At 40.8% G+C, this 20,578-nt stretch overlaps 1 protein-coding gene and 1 non-coding gene across 2 annotated transcripts; both read right to left on the reverse strand.

Moving 5' to 3' along the window:
• Positions 1–551: 551 nt before the first annotated feature.
• TRNAY-GUA (transfer RNA tyrosine (anticodon GUA)) lies at positions 552–644 on the reverse strand. The gene is made up of 2 exons: positions 608–644; positions 552–587 (listed from the first exon to the last, which is right to left on the reverse strand). It is a non-coding gene; the product is annotated as a tRNA-Tyr (tRNA).
• A 4,914-nt stretch (positions 645–5,558) lies between these two features.
• Positions 5,559–18,462, reverse strand: VCPIP1 (valosin containing protein interacting protein 1). Its single transcript, XM_035125918.3, has 3 exons — positions 15,529–18,462; positions 12,627–12,713; positions 5,559–10,764 (listed from the first exon to the last, which is right to left on the reverse strand). The coding sequence occupies exons 1-3, from the start codon at positions 18,209–18,211 to the stop codon at positions 9,899–9,901; spliced, it is 3,636 nt and encodes a 1,211-aa protein (XP_034981809.2). The 5' UTR covers positions 18,212–18,462; the 3' UTR covers positions 5,559–9,898.
• Positions 18,463–20,578: the final 2,116 nt, after the last annotated feature.

A 20,578-nucleotide genomic window follows, 5' to 3' on the forward strand; every position in this document is an offset into this window, starting at 1 on the left:
TGCTACGCCATTGGCTACTCCAGAAAGCACGCGACCAAGCAGGGGGGCTGGTGCGAGGGAGGAGGGGGAACGGCCAGTAAGGGGAGAAAGGTGGCGGGATATGGAAAGGAGCCGGAGGGCGGGCTAAGGCGCAAGGCATGCTGGGGGAGGGAGTCCTTTCGTCTTCCAGGGCTTGTGAGGGAAGAAAACAACCGAAACGAAAACGGCCCGTTTTTAAGGGCAATAGCCAAAGGCAACTCACGAACGGGCAAAATACCCTCTGCGATATGTACGGAGTCAGCCTGTTGTGCCGCTTTCCTTTTCCCACACGTTAAACGTAGCGAGAATTTCGGTCTTGGAATCCGTTCCTCTTACCGACCATGTACGCCGTACGGTATACAAGACTGGGCACTCGTGAATTCGCCTTTCTCGGGACAGAAAAATCTATATTAATTAACGATAATATAATTGACATTAAAACAAACAAACACGGCATTAAGAAAAGGAATGAATTGCAACACTGCGAAGAGATTTTATATCTGTGATAGAAGGGAAAAGAAAAAAGCAAGGTCTCCTTCGAGCCGGAATCGAACCAGCGACCTAAGGATCTCCGTGTGGAGCAGCGCCTCTACAGTCCTCCGCTCTACCAGCTGAGCTATCGAAGGGACGTTGAATTCGCTGCTTCTGTTTTCTGTATACAAAGTTTCAGTACAACTGCTGGAGGGAAAAACCGCTGGCTAACACATTTCCAACTCTTCATTGGCACTTATCACTGTGTTTATATATTATTAACGGCCGCGTATGTAAACAATTTGAGATTAAGAGAGGGGCTTTTTTAAGGCTGGTTCTGACGGCAATAGATATAACCATGCTACTGGTCAATAGTTCTACAATACAGTACAGTATCTCTAAAAAGTCATTTCAGTAGTCGACAGTAAATGTGAATTCAGGGGCGGCCTTAGGGGAAGGGCCCCCTGAGCTCAGCCGATGCATTTTTTGGATGTACTCTCTGCTGCAGTGAGAAGCAAAAAGCAAGCGACTGTAACATTCAACCTCCCACCCCCAATGTTCTATTAGTTTTTGGGGTACTAACTACAAAAATTATCTTCCTTCAATTAGCTTTAAAGTATGGTTCTTTTTCAACTTCAACGTCATTTGCGCTACGTACGTAGCTAGTTCAAATACAAGGGAGCACTTCAAATACAACCAACGCTAGAAGCACTATATAAATTACTGTATAAATTACAATAAAATAAAGCTTAAGGGGTAAGCTGGATGGCTTTTTAATTTTATTTTATTTATTATTTTTAAAGATAAAAATAATGGGTATTCCAAAATAAATTATGCTTACAGTACTGAGATAGGAACTGCTACAAAACAGAAAACTTATTAAAAGTAAAATCTGTGACACGTCTGTTGTGTTACATAGTGCGCTGCGTGCATCAGTTTAGTCGTGATTTTATTTAGCTAATTTCCTCACACTGCTTTACACAGTACATATGTACTGTTGCTGACCAGGATTCATAGAATTGTAGGGTTGGAAGGGACTCCAATACCATTTAGTCCAACTCCCTGCAATGCAGGAATATGCAGCTGGCATGGAAACCATGACCTTGGCATTATCAGCACCATGCTCTAACCAAAGGAACTAGCCGCCATTTAAGTGTTAAACGTGTCTATTTTGACTTATGTCAGTGTGCAATAAACAACCCCATTTTTAAGATCTATGTGAATTTATATTACTAGTTAGATCTGCCATGTTGTACTACTGCCACTGTCCAAAGGTTCACAAGAGTTCTATAACAGGTGTCTACTGGGGAAGCTTGCTTACAGGGTGTTAGAAGCGTTAGAATACTAAATCATTCAAAATGTTTTCAATAAGTGCTTGCAGCTTTGTGTGATGACTTAATAACTACATTTTTCTGATCTAGCAATATTTCAACTACATTTTTTTAAAAATCTAGCAATATTTCAATTCCACATTTCAAACAACTGAGTCGTGCATTTAGTGGAGGAACTGCAGCTGTTTAAAGTCTGTTGACTACTACTGGTATGTTGCTCAAAAAGCTGAAAGTTTCTAGTTGAGTCCAAAATATTTTGAATATAGAACAGGATGCATTTTGTGAAGTTCTTTCTATTCCATTGCCTTTTAAAAACAAACACCAAAATAAAACCCTATTTTGACAGTAGCTTGCAGTACAATACACATATAAGCCTGCTGGGGAAACAGCTATACAGCTTCAAATGGATATTGTAACTCATGAATTATGGCCATTTCTATTTCTGAAGCGTTTCATGCAGACTCATGAGTTACATGTTCCATAAATAGGATGGAGGAGCTTCCAGTATGGTCAGCTGAGAGGGACATGAGGATGACAAGATGTTATTTAAACCACAAACCTATGGAAAGGCCTCAGCAAGTAAGCGTGAGGTGGGTAAATATCAATACTCTCAAGCCTTTCAGATGGAATTGGTAGCCAGTTTGTGCCAATGGAGAAGCACTCCACTAGTTATAGAGATTGCAGCTAAAAAGCAAACTACAACTCCCTGTATGTTACAACATTCAAAGGTGTTCCCTAACAATAATTTGGCCCAGTGAGCCACTGCACCAAAGCTGTGGCTCCAAGAAGCAAGTTCTAGTACCTATAGAAAGGGGAAATTAATCCTGACATTCTGACAATATGACCTATTGTCATTGTACAGGCAGGGACAGCCATCACTATGTGCTGCAAGGAGCTGTTGTCTCTCCATTCTTGCCAATGCTGCAAGAACCATTCTGGGTTCCTCACACGGCATTCTACATACCTTTCTGTGGCTATGCTTGCCAAACATAGGATTATGTTCATGTTGCAATGAATAAGGCACTGCAGCCCAACTCAACCAACTGAATTGGATGCCCAGCTGACATTCACAACACACTTCAGCGGCAGCATTGGGCAGAATTCTGTTATCTTCAAGGAGACTGAAGCACAATTCTAAGTGCAGCCATCCACATTCACTTGGAACACATCACCCAAATGCAGCACCACATGACATTTGTGGATTCAACTCCCCAATGATTTGTTGTTGTTTAGTCGTTTAGTCGTGTCCGACTCTTCGTGACCCCATGGACCATAGCACGCCAGGCACTCCTGTCTTCCACTGCCTCCCGCAGTTTGGTCAAACTCATGTTCGTAGCTTCGAGAACACTGTCCAACCATCTCGTCCTCTGTCGTCCCCTTCTCCTTGTGCCCCAATGATTATACCCATACAATTCTAGACAAGCTGTCAGTGGCTAAGACTAAGTGGCTACTAGTGGCTAAGAGCAAGCTGGGGAAGGGGGGGTGGGAGGAGTTTTCCAGGCTTGTAGTCATGTGTTCCAAATCATTACATTTATAGTTGTTATCTACTTATGTCCCCCAGAAGATTTTGATTATTCTCTCTATTATTATTATTATTATTATTATTATTATTATTATTATTATTAAACTAGATAATCTTGTAGGATGAGGTTCATTATACATTAGTACTTGGCTAGTCCTAATTAAAAATGTTTTGATATGTAATTACTAGCTAAGCAGATTAACAACTCTTAATTAATGCATCTTCTTCCACATAAGGATCAGGAAGTGAACCAGGAAGTGACCTATACAGAGAATGAGACTGTTCTAGCCAATATATTTTGTATCCTTCTTTTCCATCCACTCCATTCGATCTCACCTGGTTGGCAGTTCCTTCTGTGGCAGCATCTCATTATTGCATTTGAGCTGTTAGCGGGTGGTTTGGGGGTAGCGGTTGCCCTGCTTAGGGATTTCCCCTACCAATTCTTTTCATTGTTATTATTTGTGCCTGCCTCAAGTTTACCGCTACGTCTGCTGGTACATCTCACGTAGTTTGGTGTGGTTTTGTTTCAGCTACGTAAGCACACGCACAGGAAGACTCCAACAGTGCTGCTATAGATACTTGTAAAACATTATACACCCTTTTCATCCATCTGCTTTTCACATAGGCACCTAGGCTGTTCTGCACACCTCTTTTAACTCAGGGTGGGGAAACTGCGACATGGAGAGGCCTTGTGATGGGGTACTGCTGCTCACCTGATCTACAGTGTTTACTGTTGCTTGCTGTGAAGTAGAGAGGCCATACTACACCAATCTCACTGCTTCCTTGCCCCTTTATCTCACAGTATCACCTGCACCACAGAGAATCAGGAGAATAGTGGCACACCACCATGTCATCCACTACTGTCAGTGACCCTTCAAGTGTTGGTCTCCAGTGCTCATCAGCCGTAGCCAGCACGGCCAATGGTTAGGAACGATGGGGACCAGTCCAGCAACTCCTGAAGGGCCACAGGTTGCTCATACAGCTTTAGCTCATGAACTAGCCGTTCCACCTTGACCCTTTGCCCACATCCTGTAATCCAGAAAATCTCCTGAAGGTATGCTTCTCTGAAGCGAAGCAACTTTAAGACTAGCCGGGTATTAATGGATACAGTCTGTAAGTTACCCATGTAAATTCCTGAGAGGGAGAGAGTACAAACCGGACAATTATTTAGAAGCAAAAACTTCACAGGCTCTTTCCCGCCTCTTAATCCAGTATTCCGAATTTCTAATTTACCACATTTGCTCTTCTGCTTGCAATCCTTGGATATAACCATTAAAACATACTGGCTACATCAACATTTGAGCTCTCATGTGGTCAATAAAAAATAAAATAAAATTCCAGAAGTAGCAAGCACTCAAGGTATGGGAGGGGATGAATCACATCCAACTCTACAGAATTTAAAAAGGTAAAGGGACCCCTGACCATTAGGTCCAGTCGTGACCGACTCTGGGGTTGCGCGCTCATCTCGCATTATTGGCCGAGGGAGCCGGCGTATAGCTTCCAGGTCATGTGGCCAGCATGACAAAGCCGCTTCTGGCAAACCAGAGCAGCACATGGAAACGCCGTTTACCTTCCCGCTGTAGCAGTTCCTATTTATCTACTTGCATTTTGACGTGCTTTCGAACTGCTAGGTTGGCAGGAGCTGGGACCAAGCAACGGGAGCTCACCCCGTCACAGGGATTCGAACCGCTGACCTTCTGATCAGCAAGCCCTAGGCTCAGTGGTTTAACCACAGCGCCACCTGGGTCCCCAGCTACAGAATTTACTCCCACTATAAATTAGGCAGGCAGTATCCACAATATGTTCTGGATGTTTGGTTTAAAATTTTTAGTCCAGGCCTTTACACCATTAATGCTAGGTTGTTGTTGTTGTTGTTGTTGTTGTTGTTGTTGTTGTTGTTGTGTGTTTTGGAGTTTTAATATCAGATGTGTAATGTAGGTTTTTAATGTTTTGTATATTTTCATTTTGTTAAGCTGCTTTGGGACCCAGATGGTAACAAGTGAAATATGATTTTAAAAAATAAATTCACGGACACAATTATGGAATAACAGCTTGCAGATCTGTTCAGGTGAAAACCTGGGTAAAAACCAATGGCTGCTGCTAGCATGTGGCTCACTTCCACCCAGCCATAGCAGTTAGCTCTGACAAGACAGAAAAAGCTGGCCTTTGCCCACCGTACTAATAACAATAATGTTGGTATAGAAATTAAGAAAAAGTTGTTTAGCTTATGTTTTTTAATATAGCAATCAAATAAAATCCCAAATACTGTACAATAAAGTGTAATATAGTACACTGTTATAATACACTATTGATACAATACAGATAAAAAAAAATCAAATTAGTACAGCAATCACAAATAAAATCTGAGTGTGCTGAACAGCCAGCATTGTGAACATGGTATCATTACTATTCTAATTGTATTCAATTTGTAAAGCACTTGCTGTTTTCAAAGGTTTCCTAAATATATACAGTACTAATGCTTATTTATACATATTTTTTTTACTCAATTACTTCCAAAAGTGCACTATTTCTCTTCCTGGCAATAACCTTCATTAAAATAAAATCTAAAAATATGAATCACTGTTCAGTCTTTTAACTTTACTACAATCATAGGGGCAAAGTTGGAATGCTGCCTTAAAGTATTTTAAATGCAACACTTTAAAATGTAAGATACTATGGGATATTCACAAGTATATATTGAATAAAGCTTTTTGCTGGAATGTCAGTCCCCTAACTGAGGTTGTGACAGTCTGATTAGCATCCAGCATGTCAAACTGACCCAAAGAAAAAGTAGCATAGATCTGAATTCTAAGCATACACATAATTGAGTTCCACTAGAATTGGTGGAAATCGGGGATAATTCACACACAGTTGGCTCATATGAAATCTAGGTGGGTTGCATGCGCACAGGGAAGAGCAGTCATCAAAGCCCTCCATTATACAGATATACCCAAATTTGTCCCTTCAGAAAAAAAGCCATTTTGGTTTTGGAAAATACATCCTTTCTATAGCATTGTTAGTATACAGTTGCAGCAATGGTCTTCTGTGATCTTTACTAAAGCAGAGAATAGACGTCATGTCTGGACCATAAACACAGCAACTAAATACTGCCCCTATAATAAGTCAATTTCAACTGAAAATGTAGATTATTTAAAGCTAAATGAGAGGAACACATTATACAGGCAAAGAAGGGGAAAGATCTTTTTTTAAAAATCAGAAACTTTGTTACATCTTGCTACTTTATTTTTTAGCTGGGTAGAAGTATACTACAACGAACATTCAAAAGTGAAATTAAGTGAGCAAGCCATTTTTTCAGTTGTGAAATAATTAAGTTTTTAAAGCTGAAACATCCAACGGTTTACTCTCCAGAGAAATATAGAACAGTAATGTAGTAAGTGCACCTTGTATACCCACTAAAATACTACTAATGGAAAGCAAATCAGTATGCAGCAATTCTAGAAATTTCTAGAATGCACTTACTTCTTCAATTTTCTTCTCTGATTGTACATAATTTACTCCCTCCTGAGTAAACCAGTGTATTGGTGCTGCTGCGCTACTACTACTGTATTCTCACTTCCCATTCATATTTGTATATACATACATTAAACTTGCTGTTCAAGAACAAGCTTTTCTGACCTACTTAACAGTGTTTGAAATAAAACCATGGCCTTTCAACTGTCAAATTTTAGACCCACACACATCAGAAAGCCTGACGATTGGTGAATAATAAGAGACAGAATTTTGAAATGTCTACAGGAAATGCACTTCAGGCATCCCCATGCCACATCTGAGATTTTCCAGAAATTCATTTTGTAGAGGACTCTCAATCACTTGCTGAAGCTGCAATCCTGTAACTAGTTGCATGTGTTTAAGCTCACTAAGTGAAATATATCATGTTAGTGGCAACTATGTGTCATTAAAGTGAATGAGACCACCATTTATTTGTGCATATGAATTCCATTAACTTTGATGGAGATAAGCCTACATTGCACACTTGCAATATAAAAAATTAAATGTTAACGCTTCCCCAACATAGTTACAGCTACAGCAGTATTTTTTCATAACACTCCTAAGCCAGGTTGGGAAAACCTGTGGCCTTCCATGAATATTGGCCATGCTGGCTGGGGTGGACTGAGTTGAATGGCATCTAGAAGGTCACAGATTTCCCAGCCCTGTCCTAATCCTTTACTACTATTTTCATTTTACAAACAGCATTGCAAACATCTTTTCAACACATCACACAAGGGCAAGAATACAAAGTGAATAACTTTGTATTTTTATTTTCTGAGTAGGGAAAAATGAAGAGTCATAACACAATTCCTCAAGAGAAAGGATTTCTACAAGGGACAGAAAAGATGTACTTAACTCTTAGTTCACACCACCACATTAAATTATAAAATCACCCATGCCTTCCCAATTTTACAGCTCTTGCTCATTTATACATGCATTTTGAGTAAAGGATGTTGACAATTATCCTCCTTTGCACACAATGAAAAACCACCAAAGTACAGTATTTCCAAACTAAGAAGAAAAATATCAAACCACCAGGCTGTTTATCAACCCTATAATCCAAGCCAATTTTAAGATAACAGTGGCCATGATTCTCATCCAAAGAATCCTGGAAACTGTAGCTCTGTGCTATAAATCCCCCACAATAATATTTCCAAAAATACTGGATTTCCCAAGCTTATGTGATAGAAGCCAGAGATATTAACTGAATTTTCAGGATTTAGATATCCAGTGCAGATATCCATATGGTCAGAGAAAGAGTAGTTAGGTTCTGGTTTGTGTCACAAGCCATCTCATAATATATTAAAAGCTACCTTTTAAACTGGGGCATGGGATATTGCTGTGCCAGAAAGTCCAATATCACCCACCCCTGCACAATCCCTTACAAATGGATAACACTTTGGGCTACGGCCACAAGTCTGGTTGTGCGTTCGTTAGAAGTTACAGTGGTTTTTTATATTCCGCCTCAAGTATCCTGTTCTGTGTGGCATGATCAATTTTAGAATTACCTATTTACATCACATATTTCATTTCTTGACCAAATTAAGCAGCAAAACTATATATTTGGAATCATTTATTTATGAAAGTTGTATTTGTATGTTTTATATATAAGCAGTGCATGAGATAACAAAAGATTTAGTCCCTGAATGAGAAAAGCAAAAAGGGTGTTTGAAAGGATTAATATAGTTGAATGAACCAAGGCAGTTTTACCTTCGGTTAATTTCCCATATAAAAAATAAACCTTCCCTTAGTTGGGACATTTTATCATAGCATTGCTTAGAGGTTTCCTGTGTGATTATAACTGCAGAAAGTGTGAGTATATTTTCAGAATATAAACATTAATACAAACTTAGTATTTGTGGACCAGGTAAAACTTGCATGTTGAGTAAACACTGGCTTCAATAGCTAAGCACTTCAGATTTCTTTTCAGTATCTCTTCTGTATATAAGTTGTTTACTGTTTCAAGTTTATTTTCATTAGATGAAGCAGTAATAATGCACATAAAATAGAAATAAGCAAAGAGGCAAAAGTGCAACATCAGTATCAAGATAAATATTCTATCTTTACGGAGCAAATACTATGGCTGCTTATTAAAAAATAGCACTGTAGCTCTGATGAATATGCTGTTTAAGTGGATGACAGTTTAATCAAAGTGATGCATGAAGTCTTGCATAAAAGCGAAACACTAAGGATTTCCCATTTCAGGGAGTCAAAAAGAAACTGTTACTATGTCACTGAAAATCTGATGAAAGTTCTGTTAAATTCCATTAATCCAACATGCTTAGAAAGTGTTAATAGCCAGCACTGATAACCAACTGTTATTTTTCAAAATCTTCCTGCACAAAAAGCAATTCCTTATTAGCCTGCTGCAGTTTCTTAAAATACTTGCATACTACTGCCTTTGCAATGTAAAGCACACAATAGTACTTTACCAGCTCAAAATTAAACATGCAATCACTAGCCAACAGGGCAATGAAAAAGCTGCGCTGGCTCAGTTGGCCATGCATTGTTGCATCACCTTTGCTTTAGATTCATCTTATACTATATAGCACTTTGCCCTATCATTCTTCAAATATACAACTTTTAAAGAGATCTCAATAAATATATGTGGGTTTTTGAGAAACCTGGAAATCTAAATGGATGCAAAGTGTTCAGATCTAAAGGAATGCCTCTTTATGCTGGAACCAACACACTACATTTGTCAGATTTTCTTTTCACATATTAATCTTTGAAGCATAATGATTTCACATGGGCTGGAGGATTAAGACTTTAACAGAAATAAAATTACAAAAAAAAAGAACCCACATCTACAGCAGATAATTCATCCCAGTGCATATTCTAATAACTAATTTACAGGTAACTGAGAGCTAACCTGGGCAACAAAATGGCATATTAAAAGCTATTGTCTATCACACACTTGCTATCATGCAATGAGTAAGATTTAATCTTTGAAACATACAAGATTCAGTTACTAATCTTATGTGGCCCAGCCAACAAACATTACATTTGCACAGTAATCTCTTGTATTTTATCAGTTGTTTTCTATTCATGAATGATCCATTGGCTCAAATGTATTAGTGATTTCTGCATCTTGACTATCCATCTCTTCAGGCTCTTCCACAGAATTTCCCTTCTGTGCTTTTGATCTTGTAGAGAATGTTGTTCCCACTGCATTTGACATGTTACTGTCAGTTGTTTCTGCATTCAGATGTCCGCTGCCACTTGATAAAGAAAAGGATTCAGACAAACCAGTCTGAGGGCTCCTTGTTTTAATAGATGAACTTGCGGCTTCCAGTTTCCTTTGAGAGAAGTCTTGTGTCGCCGACTGCTCTGTATTCTGATCACGCATGTGTCTGTCCATTGAAGCCTGAATTGAAGATACCATTTCCTGCAATTTTTTTCGTTGTGCCTCAATCAAATTAGGATCAAGCTGCCTGCTGTCTCTCATGGTTCCTACTCCAGGAGCTATCCGTATTAGCTCACTGTTTCCAGAATCACCTGTGTACACTGAAGACTCAGATTTAGCAGAACTTGGACTGAAGTCTGTGCTTGTGCTTTGCTTTCTTGACAGTGGAGCTCTTTGATGAAGTGATTGGCTACCAGCTGCACTTCCTAAAGAATGGCCTTTCCCTTGAAATGCTGTTATATTGTGAAGTTGCTCTGACTTCTTTTTAACTACGCCACCACTACCCAACTTTAGGAGTCCATGTGAAGGACTTGCTTCCCGGCTTCTTGAAGAAGCTTCTGCTCGCACTTGGCTTAGGGCCTCCTTAACCAAGTCTTCAACATCGGAGCCCACAGGAAAATGCCCAGCAACATCCACACAAAGTTCCACTCTATCTTCTGCTGCATTGTACACAAAGGTCTTACCAGGCAAGTGTGGAAAAGTACAATGCCTACCATCAGCCAGACCTATAGAAAGGGGAAAGAGATATTTTAAAGTTTATATATTGCTTCTTAATGATGGCTGTGAAGCAGTTAACAAAGCATACCAGGGTCACATTATAAGCACAAAAGGTTGTATCCAACTATGTTCAACTCGGGGTAGCCCCACTGAAATTACTGGACCTAGTTAGTCATGTCAATTAATTTCATTGAGTCTGATTCGGACACAACCCGTAGCACCTTAAAAAGAAACAACTAAGGAAAAAACAAAAACGTAAGTGCAGACCTGTTGGTTCAGACCCCAAAGGACCATCTAATCCAGCATCATGTTTTCCACAATGGCCAACCAGATGTTTTTAGGAAATCCAGAAGCAGGACATGAATGTAACAGACTCTACCCACTGGCACATTGGCATACTGCTACTGATCCTGGACGTTACATATAAACATCACAACTATCAAGATCCTGCCTTTTTGTATCCTCTGAAGTCAAGTTTGAGGTTGTTTCTTTCAAACAAAACACATGTAGTATAAACCTTGGTTACCACTTGTGTTTTGTTTGGAGGAAACAACCATGAGCCCATGTTCAGAAGACATGACAAGCTAGGCTCTGGATTGTTTTGTCAGTGGCACAGCAGCAGCAGGTGAGAAGTGCCCTGGGAATTCTGCTCATCCACATTATAGTTTAAAAAAAAATGATGGTTTAACTCAATGTGATGTGCAAACTGAGCCACTGTATGTCATTCTGGAGAGTTCTCTGAACTACAGTAGTAGAAGGCTAGAGTGGAATGGCAGGCTGAAATGACCTGCTGCACAATGAGACCAGCAAATGCAGCTACCAGTAGTTAGACTGAAGCTCTATGTTTCAGGATTAATTGTACAGTATCACATTTTCCTTTGCAGTTCTTGACTTTGGCTTATAACACAGATTTTGTTCCTCAATCAAGAAAATGAGCGTGCACACAATTTAGTTCAAGAAGACAAGAAAAACAATTGTGACAACAGTACCACTAATTTAGAAGACCTTTACCCACTCTGTCAATTTCCTTTAAAGCCTATACATTTCTCTCTACTATAGCAAGCGTGCACATCAATGGCTTCATATCTGTAGCATTCTAAAGCATCCTGCTCTGTTTGAGCTGCTCTGTGTCATTCTGATTTGATTTGCTATTCAGATCTGAATCTGATACGTTAAATCTGAAACTGTTTTATTCCCATAACTAGAAAGGGGAATCTAAAATAGCTATATTTCTCTTCCCCCCCCCTTTTCACATAAGTGGGTGTATGGTAATTTGCAGGCAAAGGAGCTCATCCAGAGTGGATTAAGCTTGCCAAAGTTCAGGCAGACCCAACCAGTGGACTTCGTGCCAGGAAACATTTAAGTTGTTGAGGTTTTTTAAGAGGAAGTGTTTTATTTTCTAGCAGAATTGCATACAAATTGTATGTATGTTCTCTCCTTTTGAGGGAGTGAAATTGTGATTAAAAGCTAGACTTGTCCATCAAAACACAAGATCCTCCCACCTCTCAATCATCTCCCCTCTTGAGCTCTGGGTGTTTCCTCAGTCAGTTTTGTTTCAATTTTGAGAAAAGAAAACAAGCAAGGAGATGTTGTGCATTATATTGAACTTTCTGAAAAAACGGAAGTAACAGAGCTACTTGGAGTATGAGAACTCCCTGATCTGCCTTGACACAACTTGTTAATGGCAAAATCAAACTAGGGTCTGCCCCGAATCATCCTGATTTGCCTTCTCATTTGAGGTACACATGGCACGGTTGAAACACCACCACCCCATTTTATGTATACCCATGTACACCAAATCAAAGCTTCACAATAATTTTCTCTTAAAAACCATGATACATATACACAAGCATATAGTTAGAAATTATACCCATTGTTTTCTTCATTATATTGTAGAACACACCACCCTGATGGAACAAGTGAGGAAGTCCTTTTGCATAAGACCAGACATCTTCTCCTGTGGAACAGAAAAAAGGGTTAGTTAACGAGCATAATTATAATTGGTGGAAAAATATGAACTTCATTTATATATAAATACAAATGCCTGTTCCCAGCATGTCACTAAAGTCCTCCAACTTTCTATCACATTCTAGCATAACCAAGAAATCAAGACCGCAGTTGAGTTCTACCACCTTCTAGAGGAGTCAGGATGGTGTCACTTCAGTTATACTGTAACATGTGAAGACACACAAAATTTTATTTAAAGAGAAAGTTTTCAGGTCCCACTTGCAATATTACAATGAAGGCAAATGGAAAGCATGCTAGAGATATGAAGGTCCAGAGAAAGAAGGGGGGGGGTAGTCTCTTCCCCTGGTTCCCGCCTCCCTTCACATCTCAATGGGAGTCACTCTTTTAGTTTCCCTGGGAACCTAAGGGCCATTTCACACATGACAAAGTATTAGCAACACAGCATTTAGCTACACACATTTTACCGAAGGTATAGGAGTACTTGGGTACTTGGAGGAATACAAGGCAACCCTGATTTTAAGCATCAATGAAAGAGAATAGTACTCTGCCAATATATCTTAATGGAAAACTCAAGCTACATTAACTTAACTCTCAGAACCAGGGTTTGTTCTAACTGTAGCAGTTAATAAACCAGGATTTTAAGAAGTGGTTTGATATCCTATTTGTTTTAGCCAATCACAGATAGAGAACCATTACTTGTTCTATGTTTGGACACTATGAGGAACTGTTGTTAATTAAAAACGGAAAACTTTTTTCCTCTTTGCATGCAGAGGGAGGGGAGTTGAAGAATGCAATCCCAAGAGTCAAGCGAGCATTTTTCATAACAACAATTCATATTATTTGAACAAGGTTACAGTCCTCCAAGTATGAGACAGTTCTCCCATAGAAATAATAGGCAATTGCTACAAAGGTTCAAACTCTTCACACAGTATGTGTGCTTGTCTTGTTTAATCCTAAAACACCTAGCCTCCCATTTCCTTTCTGCCATGCAATGCTTCCTCCCAACCAGCCCCCCTGCATGAACATGAGGTAACCCACAGTTTTGTTTCAGACTCTTTTTTTTTGTCCTAAATACAGTCGTACCTCAGTTTATGAACTTAAACCGTTCCGGAAGTTCGTTCTTAAACTGAAACCGTTCTTAAACCGAGGCACGCTTTCCCATATGAGGCCTACCGCCACCAGTGCCCTTCCACCGTTTGGATTCCGTTCTTACGACTGAGGTAAAGTTCACAAACTGGGACACTACTTCTGGTTTTGCGCAGTTCGTAAACCAAATCGTTCGTAAACAGGACTGTTCTTAAACCAAGGTACCACTGTATTTTTTTCTTAAAGGCTTCCTGACATGCATGCAGCCACAATATCTTTTGGATACTACCTTTCTACTTCATACTCAGATGAGAACAAGAACTACTAGGAAAGATGTGGTTGTTAAGAAATGGTTAAAGCTGAAGAGATATTTTTCTCTGAATAACAAAAGTCATATGACCACAACACTTCATAAGGCTTGTTCTCAGTTAAAAAAAAGTAAAGTTGCCAGTTTCACTTTTGTTTAATAGTTTCTACTCAGTTTCGTTTCCAATAATGCACTATTAAGCTTTCAGTTCACAAAATTGCACACAGAAACTGCCATTTTCTTTTGAACAGTCATTTCCATCATTTTATTTTTAGTGCCTTGACACACAAGCCTAATTTTCAAAAGCAACACAGATAATGCAACTGAGAGTGCCAAAAACATTAATGACACTGCAAATGTTACGGCATTCTGCAATTATCACAAGGGTTTTATATGGGGGGGGGGTACTTTAAAAAATGCCTCAGCTGGTTGGAAACCAAGTAATACTTTTGATGTCATGCACCCTGCAAGGTAATGGCAAAAACTGCAATACATTGATTTTACCGTATTTGCAACACTGCCAATTAATTTGGTTTAAGAGTTTTCTTAAAATATAACCTTCCATAGATCTGGCTGAGCAGGAGAAATGCATATATTATATATACTCTCTTGACAAGGAGTTCTGCTTTTAAGTTTGTTTTACTTCACCAAAACCCTGTTATGCTTTAAATTAAGACAGTAAGAAAGATGAGGTGCTGCAGTAAATATTTCACAGCTTCATATATATGCTTTAAATATAGTATTTATAGCAAAGGAAGCAAATGAGGAAGCAAGTGAGAATCCAGACACAAAAAACCTCTAGCTAGTTACTAGAATAATAAACTTCTTCATGAGGAAACATTAGGAATATGAGAAAAGTCCATTTATCAGAGCACAACATTACATAAATGAAGACATAAGATAAAGCTGGGAGACATAAGATAAAGTTGGCTTTCAAATGCCCCTAAAAGTATAAACTAAGGTTGGGGAATCTGCTGTTTTCTAAATGTTGCTGAACTATCATTCCTATCACTGGCCATGTTGGCAGAGGCAAGTCTAGAGGGCCACAAGTTCTCACCCCTGGCTGAAACAGTAGTTACAGGTACTTTTTTAAAAAAGTAGTTTCATTATTTTTGAAAGGAGGAACAGCTGTGCAGCAATAAAACTACTAGCACATTTCCAAAGCTTAGCAGGGTTTGGTATGGTTTCAAATTAGAGGACTGACTGTGTGTTAAGATTCCTGCATTGCTGGGGGTTGGGCTAGATGACCCTCGGGATCCTTTCTAACTCTATGATTCTATGAATTATGACACCAACTTGTATTTATCTACGGTAATAGGTGGTCAGATCATGTATGGATTTCTAGCTTTATAAAATTCAGAGTTTGAAATATCTCTACTCTTTGAAAAGCGAAAATAAGTTTTTTCCTTACCCATAAATGTTGCTAGAAGACACAGAGAGTACATTTCCTTGTCGATTTGTTCTTGGATTTCCTTGGAAGCTATTTTACTAGTAACAGCAACATCATCAAGTTTCACAGCATGGGCTGAGTGAACTGAAGCGGTCTGGCTGCTCTCCTCCTTGCCTTTGAGAATCTCTATAGTTACTCTGTCACCATGCAGTAGAGGAACAGGTTCATTTTCCTGCCCTTCTTTGGGTGGCAAAAGCTCTTTGGGAGGAAAGCCAACTCGAATACATTGCAAATGGGGAGGAATATTAAATTCTCTAGCGATGCTTTCTTGCAGTTCTAGAAATGTGGTTGTGGATTTCAAAGTGAGCATGGCCTGCCGCCCATCATTTGTTGTTATGCGTATTTTCTTCTCTTTCGTAGATGTTGGGGAATAAGGAGTCTTTATAGGTGTAGCAGGTGCAGAAGATGGCCCATCAGGAACAGCACCTGGGGAAGATGTTCTAGGTGGCACTTTTTGTGCTTGTTTCAATTTTTCTGTTTTGCGTTTCTGCATTATAGGTGCCTGTTCTGCAATGTTTTGCTGAATAGTTCTTTCAGTTTTACTCATATTTAGCTCTTCCCTGTGCAATGTTTTTGTTTTCTGACCAGTAAGAATAATTTTGGTTGGAAGTTGAGATTCCAAGTCTTGTCCTTGCTGCACATCATCAACTCTTCTGGCATGAGCACCATCAATGTTTACAGGCGTATAATCATCAGGGTTCTTTTTGGCTGTTTGATGTAGAATGGTATTGACAACTTTCTGGACAAGAATCTCACTGCCAAATTCTCCAGGAAAATGCTTGGTAACAAGTTTCATTGCAACGTCATACACATTGCTGTTCAGAGAAGGATCACTTTCATACTGAAACCAGTATACCGTCTCTCTCACCACTCTCCCACCCCACTCAAGAGTAATTGGGAAAGCTTCAGGGAGATTGTCATATTCCTTATCTTCCCAATAATGCTTGAATCCACAACCACATTTACCACCTGTCGATCTGGTATTAGTTCTGTCCCCATCCAAATACACAACAGAACCATCATTTCTGACACGACGCACCAATGTTCCATGGCACCAGTTACAGACAGTCAAATTACTCAAGTTATAATCAGGTACAAGTACATCCTTAACTGGATTATAGGCACATACCAAATTGTTAAGAGGAAAACTATAATTTTTATCAGGCCTTAGCTGGCCATGAGTACTTTTTGCCAAATTATACAGTTTCCCTCCGGGAGCCAACCACTCAGGAGCAACATGAAGTTCTGAAAGGGCACCACAAATGAGACACTTGTGAAGGCGGTTGTCCACCACTGCCTTTTTAGCAGCTGCTGTGACATCTTCAGGCTGAACTCCTATTACACCAGTCCTTCTATAGAAATACTGATGTACATCAGCTACTAAACTGGGATGAATGCCATGCTTATCCATGAAAACCTCTTCCATGGCAGCAACCAACCTCATCAAGTATTTGTCTTGCAAACTTCTGTCACCCCCAATTACACAACTACCATCATCTTCCAATTTGATGTATTTTTTAATAAGGTCCTGAGGTACTCCCCAAGCTTTAGGAAGTAATTTCATAGGCAATTGAGGCAAAGCAGCACCTTTTATCCCAACCAGAGGAATATAATGGTTACGGCCAGAACTACTCCAGGCAATACAGAGAGGTTTGTTCAACATGCCATCTTTTCCCATGCATTTTTCTTCTGGTATCAATCCAGGTAGAAAAGTGGCAGAGTAGTCTCCTGAACTACGCATTCCGCTCAGGGAATCCAAAAGGATGATGGGCCGGTGCAGCACATTGGCCAATCCAAAGATGTGGATGTTTCGAAGGCCCATTGGTACACCCTCTGGAGGAACAAACAAAGGATCACATTCGTTTATGATGTCTTCCCATTCTGCCGCATCAATGAAGTCATGAAAGAGGGCTTTGTAGCGGCTGAGATTCTCCCTAAAGTGCTTCTTGAGGTTCTCCCGCAAAGCGTGCCAGAACAGCTCCCTGCCCACCAGTGCCCGGGAGATCGCGTGCACCAAGCAATGGCCATCCCCATCCACATGGACCGGGATGAGGCACTCCTGGCTGTTGTTGGCCTTCTTGATATCCTCCAAGGTGTCGTGCAAGTAGAGAAGACTGCCAGAGCGGTCTTTGCCATACCCTACCGTGTCAACATGCTCAGGCTCAATTAGGAAGGCACGGTCGCCCAGAAGAGCGCAGTCAAAGACATCCCCCTGGTTCATCTCGGTCAGGAGCTTGGCCTTGCCCGTCTGCTTGTCCATGCCATAGCGGGCCAAGATGGGAGACAGCAGCTTGCAGTGGTAGTTGGACAGGCCCATGACTTTCACCAACTCGGTGTTCTTCCTGGGGGGCCCCGCCCCGCTCACCCCCAGCAGCGCGTTCCGCAGCAAGTTGTGCAGCACCAAGTCCGGGTCCGTCACCTCCTCCACCGCCAGCAGTTGCCGCTGCTCATGGCGCTGCCCGCAGTCCGTGCACTCGATGCTCCCGCTGCTCAGAGGCCCGTGCGCCGGGAAGAACAGCCGCGCCTGGCACTTGGGGTCCGGGCAAGTCCCCGAGAAGATCCGCCGGTCCCTCTTCTTCGAGACCGGCGCGGCCACCGGCTGCTGCTCCTGCTGAGGCGGATGTTGCTGAGGCGGCTGAGACATCGCTCCGCGCCTCCTCCTCCTCTTCCTTTCGCCTGCCTGCGGCCGCTCTCCTTCCCCGCTCCCTTCGGCTCGCGGCCCCTCACAGCTTCATGCCCCCCTCTCCCCTCCCCACCGTAACGGACGGAGCCTGACAGAAGCCGCCCTTCGTCCTGACGCGGCGCACCAGCCCCAACAGTGAACGCGGAAGCCTCCGGCACCAACACTGACTGTCGCTTCACTGCCCTGGCCGTTGCCCGCAACGTAACGGCCTTTCCCCTCCCCTCCTTCCATGCACACGGCGCAAGCGCGGCGGGCTGAGGCACACGGTAAATGTAGTATCATCCGCCCAGGAAGTCAGGTCTTGTAGAATAGGGATCCCCGTGATTAAAAGACTACCGATACCAACATGCAACGCGGTACAGGAAAAACCGAGAGCCATGAAGAGGGATGTTTTTGCACAAGGACAACCGGGAAATGTAGTGTTTTCTGTCGCGAAGGGCCGAGCGCGATCAAATAGACAGGGGCGCGAAAGCGACTACATTTCCCATAATGCTTCACGACTTGCTCTCGTGGTTTATGGCGTCAGTGAGTTGACGAGGTGTAGGTTGAGGGAGAGAGTTGTTCAGGCGCTTAATGTGACATATGTAGCTCAGTTCGATGCGTTCAATAGGTATTTCTCCGGGGCAAGTACATCAGACTGCAGCTTTCGACTAAACAAATCCAGCTGCCAAGTTATCCCTTTTTTAAAGGGATTTTCCCTTATGCTGAATAGGCTTCCTCGCGAGAAAAGGGAAAACTTGGCAGCTATGATCCTGACGCCTCTTGGATTTGCTGTTCTCTCAGCCCGCAAGCTATACTTTATGGATATTAAGTCTGAGTACAGTAATTGAAATAACTACATATTCTTCCCCCTAGTGGGAGCCCTTCTAGATCAGGTCAAAGGCCGATCCAACACTCTGTTCTCACAGTCACGAGCTAGATTATTATGATTATATATTTGTTTATACTCTGCCTTTTTCCTTGACGGGACTCAAGGTGGCTTACAGATAAAAATAGGAACTGCTGAAAACATATGGGGGAAATCTAAAAAGCAATTAAACATTGATAAAATTAAATCTATACACATAGATGCTCATGACAAGGCCTCAGGGAGGACCAGAGTGCAATAACAACAATATATTTGTCGGAGGCATGCTTCCTCTGACACAGTAGTCCCACTGAATACTGGGAGTGAGATTATAGTTTAGCCATTTGCTGTGAGAAGTAGTTATTTTTGTTTGACCTGAGTCTTTCAATATTTAGCTTCATTGGAGGGCCCCAGGTTCTAGTATAATGCAAGAGAGAGAGAGAAAAACTTTGCTCTGTCTGCTTTTTCCGCATCATGCACAATCATATTTACCTTTTATATAATTTATATCCCAGAAATGAGATAGTGTGAGACTTATTAAGAATTGGGGGGGGGGAATACCTATGCTGTCTGTAAACATAGACAGAAAGCAAAAAGTACTCAGAGATTAGGGCTGTTCTAATAATTGCTAGTGGTGTGAAAGCTGAATGGAGAAGAATGCTAAATGTTAGTGCTTAATTCCATGCAAGTGTTTAATGTGAAATGAGTGCTCTTCATGTATGCAAATATTTTAGTGTCCACACAGTGGAGTTGACATTGAAACCTTTATATTCCCACCCCTTTAATCCAGATTTACCCTTTCCAGTTAAAAAAAATATGCTGCCATTTACACTTTAGTGAGATCTTGACAACCAATTTATAATTTTCCCATTAGGAAGCACCCAAAATCACATATATTATTATAGTGTTGCTTTATTATATAATTGTATTTTATTAAAGATTAAACGTGCTTTTTTTGGATAGGCAAAATGTTCCCTTTTGCATTTATTCTCCACTAGTGAATTCCTTTTTAAAAAGCACTGCCAAACCATGCAAACTATATAAAGGATTCATTTCAACAGTACTGAATGCACAGCTCCTTGCTTATGCAAACTATGCATCCAATCCAAGCTGTGGAGAACCACTAACAATGACTCCGCCAAAGCCCTTGGTGATCAAGTAGGGATATAAGGGATCAGGCCATCCCTAAGGTATCCTGGACCTAAGTTGTTAAGGGCCTTGTAAATTAATATAATAACTTTTAACCTGACCCAGTAGTGTAAGGTGCAAACCAGTGCAAACTTTTGAGCACCTGAGTTATGTTCTGACAATACTCTGTCCCCATTGTCTAGCCACAACTATTGTTGTCCAGACTTTCTAAACTATCACAGGAATTCTGTCAACAATATTATCAACTGTCGACAATACTAAATCCAAAACATATGTGATCTTTTAAAAGCCGCTTTGCTGGTTCTGAATTATTCCAGAGAAATATGCTTACT

Source organism: Zootoca vivipara, chromosome 8 (assembly GCF_965207765.1).
Source record: "Zootoca vivipara chromosome 8, rZooViv2.hap1.1, whole genome shotgun sequence".
NCBI lineage: Eukaryota > Metazoa > Chordata > Lepidosauria > Squamata > Lacertidae > Zootoca > Zootoca vivipara.

Bases quoted from the DNA above. Each gene is read 5' to 3' on its own strand.
- VCPIP1 (XM_035125918.3), bottom strand. From the start codon at position 18,211: ATGTCTCAGCCGCCTCAGCAACATCCGCCTCAGCAGGAGCAGCAGCCG. The intron at 12,714-15,528 runs GTAAGGAAAAAA...TCTGTTCCACAG, and splicing joins TCTTCTAGCAACATTTATGG to GAGAAGATGTCTGGTCTTAT. The intron at 10,765-12,626 runs GTATAATTTCTA...CCCTTTCTATAG, and splicing joins TATAATGAAGAAAACAATGG to GTCTGGCTGATGGTAGGCAT.